Source organism: Heteronotia binoei, chromosome 11, assembly GCF_032191835.1.
Source record: "Heteronotia binoei isolate CCM8104 ecotype False Entrance Well chromosome 11, APGP_CSIRO_Hbin_v1, whole genome shotgun sequence".
NCBI classification, from domain to species: Eukaryota; Metazoa; Chordata; class Lepidosauria; order Squamata; family Gekkonidae; genus Heteronotia; species Heteronotia binoei.
In genome coordinates, this window is record NC_083233.1 from 61,282,553 (window position 1) to 61,295,875 (window position 13,323).

General features: G+C 42.8%; 1 protein-coding gene across 1 annotated transcript in view; it reads left to right on the forward strand.

The window, feature by feature from the left end:
• LOC132579237 (immunoglobulin lambda-1 light chain-like) overlaps positions 1-13,323 on the forward strand; it is a 56,556-nt gene that overhangs the window by 37,142 nt on the left and 6,091 nt on the right. The window contains exon 3 of the mRNA XM_060249474.1: positions 11,790-11,826. Within this exon, the coding sequence (XP_060105457.1) occupies positions 11,790-11,826 (37 nt within the window). The remainder of the gene's footprint in view (positions 1-11,789; positions 11,827-13,323) is intronic.

Sequence of the window (13,323 nt, forward strand, 5' to 3'; positions counted from 1 at the left end):
CTGGAGTGGAGATTAGTTGCATTATCAGAGTGTTGTTTTGGGCACATCCACACATTGTTGGCTATTGAGCTAACATTTGGTGCCCCAATCAACAACACAACAAACTACAAAAAACTGGAGAGTGTTCAATCAAATTTTTAAAGAACAGCTCTCCAGGTACCCAAGGGCATTCCGAATGCACTAATTAGGATAGAAACTGGCATGATTACAGCAGAAGCGAGGCTTTGGATTTTGGCCATCCAGTTCTGGTTGAAACTTATGTTTTTTTCCTAAGGGCTTGATCAGTTTAATTCTGCAAGATACCTTGGTCCCAAGATGGATTAGGGCCATAGAGGACAGAATTCATTATTATGACCTTTCCAAACAATATCTCAGTTCTCTCACTTATGATAATGCTAGGGAGATAGTGAAACAGAGAATATTGGACGTTGTCAGACAAAATGACCTCAATAGTACAACCAAATGGCGAGCTCTGACAGAACCAATCAACAGGGTGACCCTGATGCCCTACCTATACCACTTAACAATGAATATAGGAGAACGTTTACTCTTATGAGGTGGGACGTTCTCCCTTCAGCGGTGGTGGAGGGAGATACAAAAAGGTGCTGTTCCGAGAACGATTATGTCCCTGCTGCAATGATGGTATCGAATCTCTAGTCCATGTCATATTTGACTGTGAGGCTTATAATGATCATCAAGAAGTACTTCCATTTCCCACAGTCATACCTTTTGCCAGTAGCCAAAAATTGCAACTCTTTAAGAATCTTCTTAGTGATAGGAACCCTGAGGTTACACACAAATTAGCAAAATTTGGCTGGCTTGCCACACGAATAAGGAAAACTAATAATTCAGTCAGGAAATGGCTAAACACCTTTGCCAATCTGTTTGCTGTAACTGCCATGGTTTGTTATATTTGTAGTTTTATAACAGCATTTTATGCCTTTTATGCATGATTTTATGGTCAATCAGTTTTAATTTTGTATGATTTTACTGCTTTAAATGCTCGCTTAGGCAGTGAATAAACAATTTATTTATCAAGGGAAGAAACAAAGAGGTCTAGACAGGGTTTTTAGTTTATCCTTGGTTTTAACACTAATTTTACATCTACAGTGTCTTAAAGTCTGTATTCGTATTTTATGTATATTTTAGGTATCATATTTTAGTATTGTATAATAATTATTGTATATTTATATCACCTTTTATTGGTTATGAATTGGACTTTTATGAATTGTTTGCTGGTCTATGACCGTTATAAATAAATTCATTCATTCATTTGTTGGCTACTGCATTAACATAGTGAACTACAATCATTTGCCTCTGGATTTTTTTTCTCCTACAAGTACAAGGTTGCCCTGTTATAAAAGACAGCTATAATGCAACAAAAGTACAATATTCAACAAAGTGTGAATGACACTCATGATTCTTATGAAAGCACATGACACAGTGCTATTGATGATGCCTCAAGCATCATGTTGCCCCATAATAAAATGCCAAGATAGGGCCCCACCTGAGGACTATCTGCCAGCCACTCTGAGCTCCTTGGAGTCAGCAGAAAGGACGGGGAATAAATAACTAAAGCAGCTCTCCTTATTGCTCTAAACATGCAAGCTGAAGAAAACATCACCTTTTACCAGCAACAAGATGTAATATCATAAAAAACAGAGGCACTTGGACATTTTATCATAATCAATAAATTACTATTGGGGAGGTACCCAGAGGCGAGATAACATTTTTTTTTAAGTCTAGCTAAGTTGCTGTAAGCTCTTTCACCTCCACCCTACCCGCAACACACAATGAGTTCAGGAGACTTTGTCCAGAATGTCACTTCTGGGTAGACGCCACCACAGTAGCTTTTATAGTAACCTACTAGAGAAGGAGGTAGAGAGACCCTAGTATAGTATTTTCAAATGAGGGTGGGTGGGTCAGGCGATGTGTGCCCTGAGACAAATATCCCCCAATCATCCTCCTGATTCTCCCATATAGGATAGGAGGAGGTTAAAAATACCCTTTTCTTGTATTACACTTTAGAGACGCAAGGCTAGTTAAGCACTTTTCTGCTCACCTCACCTCACCATCTGTGGCCACAGCAATTAGATTCAGAGCTAAGTGAGCAGGAAGATGCTCCTCATCAGGGCTTTATTTGGACCAGGAACTCCTTTGCATATTAGACCACACCCCCTTATGTAGCCAATCCTCCAAGAGTTTACAGGGCTCTTCTTCCAGGGCCAACTGTAAGCTCTTGGAGGATTGGCTACATCAGGGGTGTGCGTGTAATATGCAGTGAAGTTCCAGCTACAAAAAGGAAAAAAGCCCTGCTCCTCATCCAACTTTAAAGCTCAGCTACCTAATGCAATTGCATGCCATGGTGTGTGTGTGTGTGTGTGTGTGTGTGTGTGGGAGTGAGATTCCTGTTGTCCTTTGCAGGCCCTCACCTTATAAACAGGCACATTCTGAAACAAAACGTGATGAGGAAATTTTAACCTTCAAACATCTGCTCCCAAATTTTCAGCAGTGCACAGAAGATACATGCTCAAGGGAACATGCTTGTGTGTGACAGGGCTAAATCTTGACATTAAGTTTAGGGGCAGAGCCCAAGCACAGATTAAGGCCTGCAATGCATCCCTCTCCCTTTGGGTCCCTGTCTGGAACATACTTTGAGTTGCCTCTTCTTTTCTGGCTTGGTTCCAGTTGTTGGGGAAAAGGGTACAGTGAGCCTGTTGGATTTCCTGTGGATGCTTTCAGCATGTGAACAAGAGATATGCCCAGAAGCGATGGTCGTTTGTTCAGCTTAAGAGCCTCTCAGGCTTCCCAGGATGCCCTGACTCTGCTGATTTCCTTTATATTGCTATAGGACATGGTAACTACATGCCTTTGGGGCTTTTCCCCATCCCCACTTTTGTTTGGAGGCAGAAGCTGGGATGGAATGGCTGGCTTCTGCTGATATCTCTTTGGCAGTGCTGCCATCTTCAGGCTTCTCTTCAACAGGAAAGCATCCATCCACAAGCCCCAAGTTTAGATACAGATCTGGAAATCTCAGAATGGCAGTACTGATCAGATGCACTAGGTGGGGATATGAACCAAGCAATAAGATAACTGCTGGTGTGACAGTGTCTGCCAACTTGCTGGCCAAGGTTTGTCAGCAGACCTGCCCACTGATAGCGCAAGACAGAACCAAAGTCTGGTATTTCACCCCAAGAACACCAGGAGGGTAGATTGCCACCAGACTGGGTAAATTCCTTAGCCCAGAGGCCCCAGTCAGACCTCTACCTAATAGGGTCACCCTAGAGAAAACCAAGCCACACACTGCAGCAAGGGGGTCCCAAAGTCAGTTTTTAAGAATTGGTAGTAGGCTCTCCAAGGGCTAGCGGGTAAGCTTTGGTGAGGATTGTTGTGACCTCAAAAGCAAACAACCAAGAGATAAACTTATCAGAAAGTTTATTTTAAATACTAGGCAAAATAAAAGCATTGGTTTAGGGAGCCATAAGAAAACAAAAAAATTGTGAAATCTGACTAGCTAATTTAATACAGTTTAACCTTCTAGATATTACCAGATGACAGAGTCCAAGGTCCAGATGGAATCCCGTCAGGAGGTTGATCAGCATACATCCCGCGTCTAGGCTCTAGTCTCAGTTAGGCTAGGCAAAGTGATGCACCAGTATCATTATTTTTATCCTCCTAGACCCTCATGGTGTAACCAATTAAGGCTATTCTACCATTTTAACACAATTAAGTCCACCTGGAGGTAACTGAGCAGAACAATCAGCACACTAATTAAAGAAAAATCTAACTGGTATGACCTTGCAGGTGTTTCTTATCACTGCTAGTCACCACAGAGAACTCTGCAAGAACCCACAACTTAAAAATTCTTTTAAGGGAGCAGGTCAAATCTTGACCTTTGTTAACACTAAAAATACTTGGTGCATAGCTACTGCATTACAGCTGGATTTGCATTCCTTAGAAGTATTGATACTATTGCATTAGGCAGTGAATGGTTTTCGATCGCATTACAGGTGTTAAGTTAGCTTAGGCTGCCTAGGAAGGAAGTGTTTTCATCTCTTACCATTATTGTAAATGGTCAGTATGCTATTTTAGGGTTACCTCGGTGTGTGTGTGCGCACATGCGTGTGTGTGTGTGCTTCTGTTGTCTTTTAGGCTGTTTTTTTTTAAAAAAAATAATAATAATGAAAATGAAAGGTTAGCAGGAAGAAAGTCGCAACGATTTAAAATGAGATTTGCCGTAGTGATTGCTTGTTTGAAGTAGTCAGTCAGGAAATATGTCCTTTTTTTTGCTTTTCAAAATATGGTAACTCTCTATCTATCTTGCATATAGCTGAGTCTTGTTTAGCAAGGCTGCAAGAGTGAACTTTGATATTTAGCCTGACCTGGATAACCCAGGCCAGTTTGATCTTGTCAGATCTTGGATGCTAAATAGGTTTGGGAGTTACTTCCTCTAAGCTGTGGAGTTTGGTGAGCAAAAATTCTACTTTGGGAGCTCCTGGCATTTAAGTTGTGAGCTACTGCATACATTAGTTTGCTCTGGGACCATTTTTCCTGCGCTAAGACAAAAATGTGTGAGCCAGAGACTAAAAAACTATGAGCTCGCTTGTACTACACAGAGCCCCGTAGTGCAGACTGTAAGCTGCAGTACTGTAGTCCAAGCTCTGCTCATGACTTGAGTTCAATCCTGGTGAAAGCTGGATTCAGGTAGCCAGCTCAAGGTTGACTCAGCCTTCCATCTTTCCAAGGTCAGTAAAATGAGTACCCAGCTTGATGGGGGTAGAAGTGTAGATAACTGGGGAAGGCAATGGCAAACCACCTCGTTAAAAGTCTGCCAAGAAAAAATTGTGGTGATTTCACCCCATGGGTCGGTCATGACTCAGTGCTTGCACAGGGGACTGCATTTACCTTTTTAGCTCATACTAACTCAGCTTATAGGGAACGCTGGTTGGCCCTGGTTAGCACTTGGAAGGGAGACCCCCAAGGAAGTCCTGATTTGCTTCGCAGAGACAGCCAATGGCAAATCACCTCTGAATGTCTCTTGCCTTAAAAGCCCCATGAGGGGTTGCTATAAATTAGCTGTGACTTAACTGCACTTAGCGGCCCCGTGGCACAGAGTGATAAAGCAGCAGTACTGTGGTATGAACTCTCTGCTCACAACCTGAGTTCGATTCCGGCGGAAGCTGAATTCAGGTAACCGGCCCAAGGTTGACTCAGACTTCCATCCTTCCGAGGTCGGTAAAATGAGTACCCAGCTTGCGGGGGGGGGGGAGTGTAAAAGACTGGGGAAGGCAATGGCAAACCACCCCGTAAAAAAGTCTGCCGTGAAAACGTCACCCCAGAGTCGGAAGCGACTGGTGCTTGCTCAGGGGACCTTTCCTTTCCTAACTACACTTTGCTCACATGCTTTGGTGTTTTATTGCTGAAATAAGAACTTGAGCACCAGGGTCTAGTGGTTAGAGTCAGGTTAGGCTCTGCAAGACCCAGATTCAAAGCCCCTCTGGGCCCCATTGGGTGGCTTTGGGTCAGTCGCTTTCCACTTCAGCCTGACCAACCTCCCAGGGTTGTTATGAGGATCCAGCTGAGGATGTTGTAACCTGTTTGGGGTCTCCATGAAATAGAAAACCAAGGTGTAAATAGATAATAAGCATTGCTAGTCTTTCAGGTGCCCCAAGACTCGTGTTTCTTTTTGCAGCAACAGATTAAGGATAGGATTATTTAACAAGGTTTTCCCCAAAAAATATAGCAGTTGGGGTTACTTTCCAAGAGAGGCGACAGTGTGTGAAGGCAGGGCTGCGTCCTCTGCCTTTTTCTTACTGGAAGGGCTCCCCCTGAGCTGTTTTTACCCCTTTTGGGGGAAACGTGCTCATTTTCCCCTGGAGGGGTAAAAGTGGATTGAGGATGCTCAAGGCAGTCTTTGCTTGGTGTGTTAGAAGATACGGAAATGGCAGGTGCGTGTGATCTTTGCAGGCTGGCTCTGTGCCTGTCCAAGTTTGGTGTAGTGGTTTGGTATATTGGTTAAGTGTGTGGACTCTAATCTGGGAGAACAGGGTTTGATTTCCCACTCCTCCTCATGCATCTGCTGATGTGATCTTGGGTCAGTCACAGTTCTCTCAGAGGCAGAGCTGCTCAAGGGCAGTTTCTGTCAGAGCTCTCAGGCCCACCTACCTCACAGGGTGTCTGTTGTAGGGAGGGGAAGCGAAAGAAGACTGTAAGCTTCTCTGAGACTCCTTCAGGTAGTGAAGGGCAGGGTATAAATCCAATCTCTTCTCCTCTTCTCCTGTCCTTCATCCCCAATTATGTTTGACTGGGAATGCAAGAAGAACTTGCTGCCCATCTCTTGGGCTCTGCTGCCATCTTCTGACTTCTCTTGAACAGGCAATCCTGCAGCCTGCCAGTATTTAGTTCCACTATAAATATGAAAAAGGCAGAGTAGTGGAGAGAGCCGGATCATGCTCTATATATGTTGCTGTGGATGGCCTGTAGGGTTGCCAGCTTACCAGGTGGGAAAATTTTAAATGTCTGTTGACGGTTGCCAGATCCAGGTTGGGAAACTCCTGGAAATTTGGGGACGGAAGCCTGGGGAGGACAAGACCTCAGTGGGGCACAATGCCACAGATCCCACCCTCCAAAGCTTCCATTTCCTCCAGGGGACCTGATCTCCATAGTCTGGAGATGAGTTACAATTCCAGAGTATCCCCAGGTCCCCTCTGGAAACTGACAACCCTACATCCTTTTCCTTTAGCAGGTGTTTGATATGTGAATTAAGGATCTTTTCACAAAATGCCATTCTCCCCTTGCTGGTTGCTGCAGAGTTTTCCAACTCTGCCTTGGGGAATGCCTGAAGCTTTGGGGTGGCACCTGGGGAGGGGGGAATTTGGAGAGGTCAGGGGTCTGATGCCATGCACTATGTCCTCAAAGGCTGCCATTTCTTCTGGGAGAACGGATTGCTCTAGTCTTAAAATCAATTGCAATTCTGGGAGAACTCCAGGCTCCCTCTGGAGGTTGTCCACCCTAGCTAGAGAGAGCTGGTGGTCTCCTGGAAGTAATTGCTGCAGGCTATTAAATGAGGCAAATGCGTAGCAGGATCTCTGTCTCTGAAACTCTCCTTTTGCAGAAATGATAGGGACATTTCTGAGCCTTAATCTGGAACATTCAGAGCAGGAAACCCCAAAAAATCTTTCAGAGGTGAAGAGCATACAAAAGATTCTTCACAAGAATACACTGAAGATGATGCACTGAAACTCTTTATAATGATGAAGACCAGAGGGAGTCAAAACATGTTTCAGTGATGCACAAGTCACATGTTAGGTTTTCTTTGGGATCTGTTTTTAAAGATTCATCCCCAGTGCAGCTGTTGGGGCTGCTTTTTCATGGGAGAGAGCAGTACAAGAGGAGAAAAGCTCGTCCACTGCCTTTTTCCTATTGAAAATAGCCTTGAGTTGCTTTTACCCCCTCAAGAGGCTTCTCTGCATTCTCATTTGTAAGTTCCTGTTTCCTTGGGGGATGGGGAATGTTCTGTTCATATTTGGCTCCCTCTAGTGGTCAACTCAATGGTACATTAGTTTATGTCCAGCATTTTAGGGAAAAAAGATTGTAGTGGAAAGATTTGGGAGATCTGGGTTCAGATCCTCACGCTGACATGGGAATTTGCTGGGTGACCATGGCCCAATGGGTTTCCCTCAGCCTAACCTTATGAGCAGTGTTGTGGTGAGGATAAAACAGAAGGGGGGGATAATATTGTAAGCTGCTTTAAATTAAATCAATAAATATTCTACCAGTCTGCAAAGGAAGAAGGAAACTTGTTCCTGCTTCTTACAATTCTCAGAAATAAATGCAAAGCTTTGGGATGATTGACAAACCTTAAACAGATTGCTATTTTAAAATTATGGAGTTGCATTAAATATTCTGTCGCCTTTGCAGAGACCCTGGCTGTTTTCCATGATGTATTCTTTAAAATGTCTGCTATGAGGTTCAATGCACAGAAGAGGCATCAATTGGAATCAAACACAGCTGCCATGCTTTGTCCCAAGACGCAGCAGTATTCCCCAGACACAAGCTGATTTCCTTTCAGCACAAGGTGATCTAGGAACCCATTGGACAGTTGGGTGTGCAACGAAAAGGCAGTTGGCAACGGAAGGCTGCTCATCCCCATCAGTGTGTTTCCTCTCATGGGACTGAGTCAGGGTTGGGGCTTCAACTGGCATGACTCTGCATAGAATGGCATTGTGAGTCACTAGGGAGTCTGGATGGAGTGAGTGAGCTGGTAAAGTCCTTACTAATTCATAGGATCAGACTTGCAGGGGAAACTTCTGTTACTGCAATTTTATACTGCAAAGTTTCATCCACTTTTTTTTTTTGCCTGCTCTGCAGCCCTTAAAGGTGCAGAGACAGAATCCAGAAACAGAATAACTATCCCAGAGTGTGCATCCTCTCAAAAACACAAGGTCTGGACATACATCACATTTTTGTACCATTTACCTCATCATTCACACACACACAGGGGCTGCCTTATAGGGAATCAGACCCTTGGTCCATCAAGGTCAGCATTGTCTACTCAGTTTGGTGTAGTAGTTAAGTGTGCGGACTCTGGGAGACCCGGGTTTGATTTCCCACTCCTCCACTTGCAGCTGCTGGAATGGCCTCAGGTCAGCCATAGCTATCACAGGAGTTGTCCTTAAAAGGGCAGCTGCTGTGAGAGCCCTCTCAGCCCCACCCACCACACAGGGTGTATGTTGTGGGGGGGGAGAAGAAATAGGTGATTGTGAGCCGCTCTGAGTCTCTGATTCAGAGAGAAGGCTGGGATATAAATCTGCAGTCGTCTTCTTCTTTTGCCCACATGACTGGCTTCTAATCACTGCTAGGAGGCAGGTCCACTGCTACAACCCAGACAACACACAAGAATTGTTTCGTAATGAGGACAACCACAGGGGAGAAAGGGCAAGCAATAACTTTGTCTTAGATCACTGCTTTCAATGTAGAAAGGTAGAGGTTCAATCCCGGTTGACTTTGGGTTTCCCATCGCTGACCCTTGTTCTTGTGCCTTCACTCACAGGGAAAAAACGATGGGAAGAAACGGATTCAAGTGATTTTTCTTCAACACTGTCTTCATTCATACACTTACTTGTGATTTATTAAAAAGACATAAGAGAAAGGCCAGTAAAATACCATTTTTTTTTTACCCCTAGCTGCTTTAGTGGCTTTGACTGGGGAAGAAAGGCAGGGTATAAAACATTGTAAAAAAAATAAACGAATGGAAGAAGGAGGTTGAGTTAGAATAAGTTCTGGTTTTAGAACTTTCCAAAAAACTACAACACATGTCCAGCAACAATTCCTTTCTCCCCCAGCTGTCCTGGTCTGCCGTTCTAACCACTAACTGTTTTTTATCAACAGATGTTCATCTAATTTTGTGAATGGCCTGGGGAACAGTTAGATGGCTTCCTCTTTTCTAGCTGCACAGCACAGAGGATGCAAGGTCCAGTGGATGCATCATGTGACATAAAACTGGTGCCCTGTGGCTTTGGAAAACGGCAGTTGGGCTTAAGCAAAAGACCTTTTGATCTGCAGAACAGCCTTCTAAGAGCAGGCACCGGCTGCACACATATTCACTGGTGAAGCGGTATCAAGCATTTGTCAAGTTCTTCAGGAGCAGAGTGTTGATCATGGTGCCATGGACAGTGGGCTGTGAAGACTTACACATGTTCTTTTTTTGGATGGGTGGAAAATGGGGCTTCTTAGTCATGGATCAGAAGCCATTTTAAAGGAATGCTTAATGGATATAGCTGGAGTAAGAATGAGTTCCCCCGATTCCTATTCATGGGTATTACCACCAAAGGATGTTCCTCAGGTAGGATATGGTTTATACTCTGGAAATACAAATTCCCAAGGTATGATAGGATTACACAGCCAGAAGCAACAATCTCTCTTGTAAATATTATATTTTTGCCTTATGGGAAATTTGGAACATATTTCCACTCTGATGCCCTGGAATATTTTTGCAACACTTCTTGTGCAAAGGTTTTTGATATGCAGAATGGCTAGCCAAGAGTCATGGATCACTTTTCAAGACATCTCCAATTCTGCCTCCACATTCTTCCATTGGCAAAGGATGCTACAACCCCATTGGCTTGATCTGGAAATAAGCCATCTGGAGCTATGCGGAGTCTAACATGAGAGCACCTTAAATCTCCTGTACTACAACACTAAAGGCAGTATAGAAATGCAATTCAGGTAAGCTGAATGGTAGTTTCCTCTTGGATATTATTCTCCTTTAATTTTTTCTCCCCATTGGGGAGGGCGGGTATCTCAATGAACAATTGACTCATTTGCCAAATGAGCTAGAATAATTGAAAAGGTACTAGACAACAATTTGTGAAGGGATGCAATGGAGAAAGTGGCAGCAACCTTTAACTGTGTGGGTCTGAGTTGTATTTTGGGGTGTTTCTAACATGGCAGTAACTGAGTTATTCTGGGGAAAACAGGAAAGTCTTTTACAAATAAGATAACAAATAATTTGGCCACATTCTCCTGTTACAAACCAAAAGCTACAATTGCTTTTAACCAAGGACACTCTCTGTTTGTTGTCTTTCTCCCCAGCACCACCATTTGGGGATACCATCTTAAAATTTTGTTAACATGAGTGCCTCAAACTTTTTCAGACTTGGTTGCCTCGCCAAGCTTTTAAAATCTCAAACAGGACAGGGAAGACTGTTCTCATGTTGTCTGTATTGCACATGCATGCAAGTGCATGCATATAGACACCGAAGCACCATGCAATGCACACCATTTAACATACAGCAGCCACTGAGTTGTATTTTATACTGTTGCTCAGTAAATGCATGGGGCAGGCTGAATTGAGCCCACTTTTAATGGTGGTTGGCTTTGGATGAGGAATGACCCTTGGTACAATATGAATATTATAAGCACATAATCTGTTTTCATCTTTTAAATGTTGGAGGGGGGGCCCTCCATACTTAGCAGGATAGTAGTGTGACTGTATGCAATGAATGAGTATAATGGGTTACCAAACCTGACAGACTGCCTTAGAGGAAACCAATATTATTGATCCACAGACCCTTCCTAAACTCTTCTGAAAGCTTAAAAGTTTTAAATATTTTGAAATCTGTCCAAGCCACAAGAGGAAGAATCATAGTGGAAGAAAAAGAATCCAGGCAATAATTTTGGCAGCAGAGAGCCGAGATGCAAACCCAAAGAAAGCCACATTAGTATTGTATAAATATAGAAGAAACATTAAATTTAAGCCAGGACTATCTCTTCATATTGGATTTTGGGCCTCAGTAGTCCAGGCTTGTAAAACTTGCAGGCCACAAAATGCCTCATGAGTTAAAATCACCAAAGCTGCCTTAACATAACTCTCAATAATACACTGCCATCCATTTTAGGCAACAGATGGAGAAATGAATGGTCAAATATACTATGCAGGAGCAGGAGAGATAGATCTATGCAAGAGCAGTGAAGCAGCGGCATCCAGTCCCAATGGGTACACAGGAGGTATATCTCTGGACCTGCCCATTTGCAGCTGGGCAGATCCACTGCATGTCTGTGCCCATAGTATAGCTCTTTGTGTGTCATTCAGGCCTCCCACTACAGCCCATCCAGCAGCTCTCTTTTCCCAATGGTTTATCCTGCATCCCAGAGACATCATGGGCCTGGATTCCTTCTCTCAGAGTTCCGTCACCCTCTGTGTCAAACTCATTATGTATGTAGAGGCTCTGCCCAAAAGAGGAAGCGACCCTTCCGATTATTTTTGTACAGCTGTGAGTCACTGTGTGTATATCTTCGGCGGCGGGACCTTCCTTTCCGTCCTAGGTAAGTCACTTTTAAACTCACATACAAATGCTTTCCAGTTGTTATTTGTTTTAAAATGTTTTTCTGTTTCTTCCAAAACTCTGCCTGGCTGCCTGACAGGGAGTCTGGAGCGGTTGCATTGATCTGGCTGAAAAAGACAGTCACCTTGTTTTCCTTTCTAACATGGAAAAGACTGGGGTAGATTGAATCAGTTAGTAGGATATTTCTGTCCTTTTCCAAATTGGTTAAAGGCTACAATATTACACCCAGGTGTCAAAAGTGAATCCCGCTAAGCAGACTGGGACTTAACCTCAGAGTAAATTTAAGCCCTTGGCTCCCTTTTGCAAATCTTTTTCCTCGCATGAGATGGTTATATCTTTTTTATTTTAGGATGTTGTTTCAAGGGAAAATAAATTATAATCCAGTCATGTCACACTGGATGGTATTGCAGTCATCACTGTATAGGTTTCCATTGGGAGAAGAATATCCCAAAAAAGGTTGTGGTAAAAATGATAGGGGTGAAAACCCAAATTATTACATGATCTTTAAAACACCTAGAAATGCATATATGTATAAACAAAGGAAGTCTCATTTAAAGAATGATCTGAACATAATATTTAATATTTAGTAAAATAGTCATTTTTAGAAATAATCCTGATTGACACTGGCAAGCCTGTTTTTCCCTGATAGTTATGGCTGAATGTATAATGTGTTGGTACCCTTAAGTAACACTGAAGTAACAAGAGAAGTAAATGGGCATCTTTTGTTGGGGAGAATGTACAGCACTCTTCAGGTGAGTCTGTTCTAGGTGCAACAACAGGCTAAACAGAAGGGCGGTTGCATTTTAAAAGGAAGGTTAAAAAGAAGCCTCAAAAAGCAGAATATCAGTCTCTTTCTAGATTGTTCATCTCATTCTTTGTCTCTCCCTGAGTGCAAAAGAAATCAGTCCCCAGCAAAACTTACCACCCAATACATTCAAAACACTTTTTCTTGGCAATAAATCCTAGTTTTAAAAATTGGTAGAATTTATTTCCAGATAACTGGCTTAGATTTCAGGGTTAGTTTTCTGCCTGTCACCTGGTCACTGTTTAAAGATAGACAAAGAATGCAGATAGCCATGTTGGTCTTAATAGGAAAAAAATTCCAAATAGCAGAGTTCTTGTCCTGAGGCCAACTAAAAAGTCACCAAAAGTGAGCAAGCTTTTAAGTTCAGTAAAAATTTTCATTGTTCGGCAAAATAGTGGGCAGGAAGACAAAATGGACAAGAAGGAAAAATCTGCAGTAAGTAATAAGGAAGGAATGAAGGTCTATTAGAAAACTGCAGGTTAGGGTTTCCATCCATCCTGGTGAAGAATTTGGAGAAGTCGAACTGATTATTCTCTATTCTAGAATTTTTTAGTTGGTACTAATAATGTTAGTATTTTGATAATTGATACCATGCCTTTTTTTTAGTCCTAGGAATACTCAGGGGCAATTTATGCTGAAAACAAAATAAATCAGGTTAAGACCAATAATCAA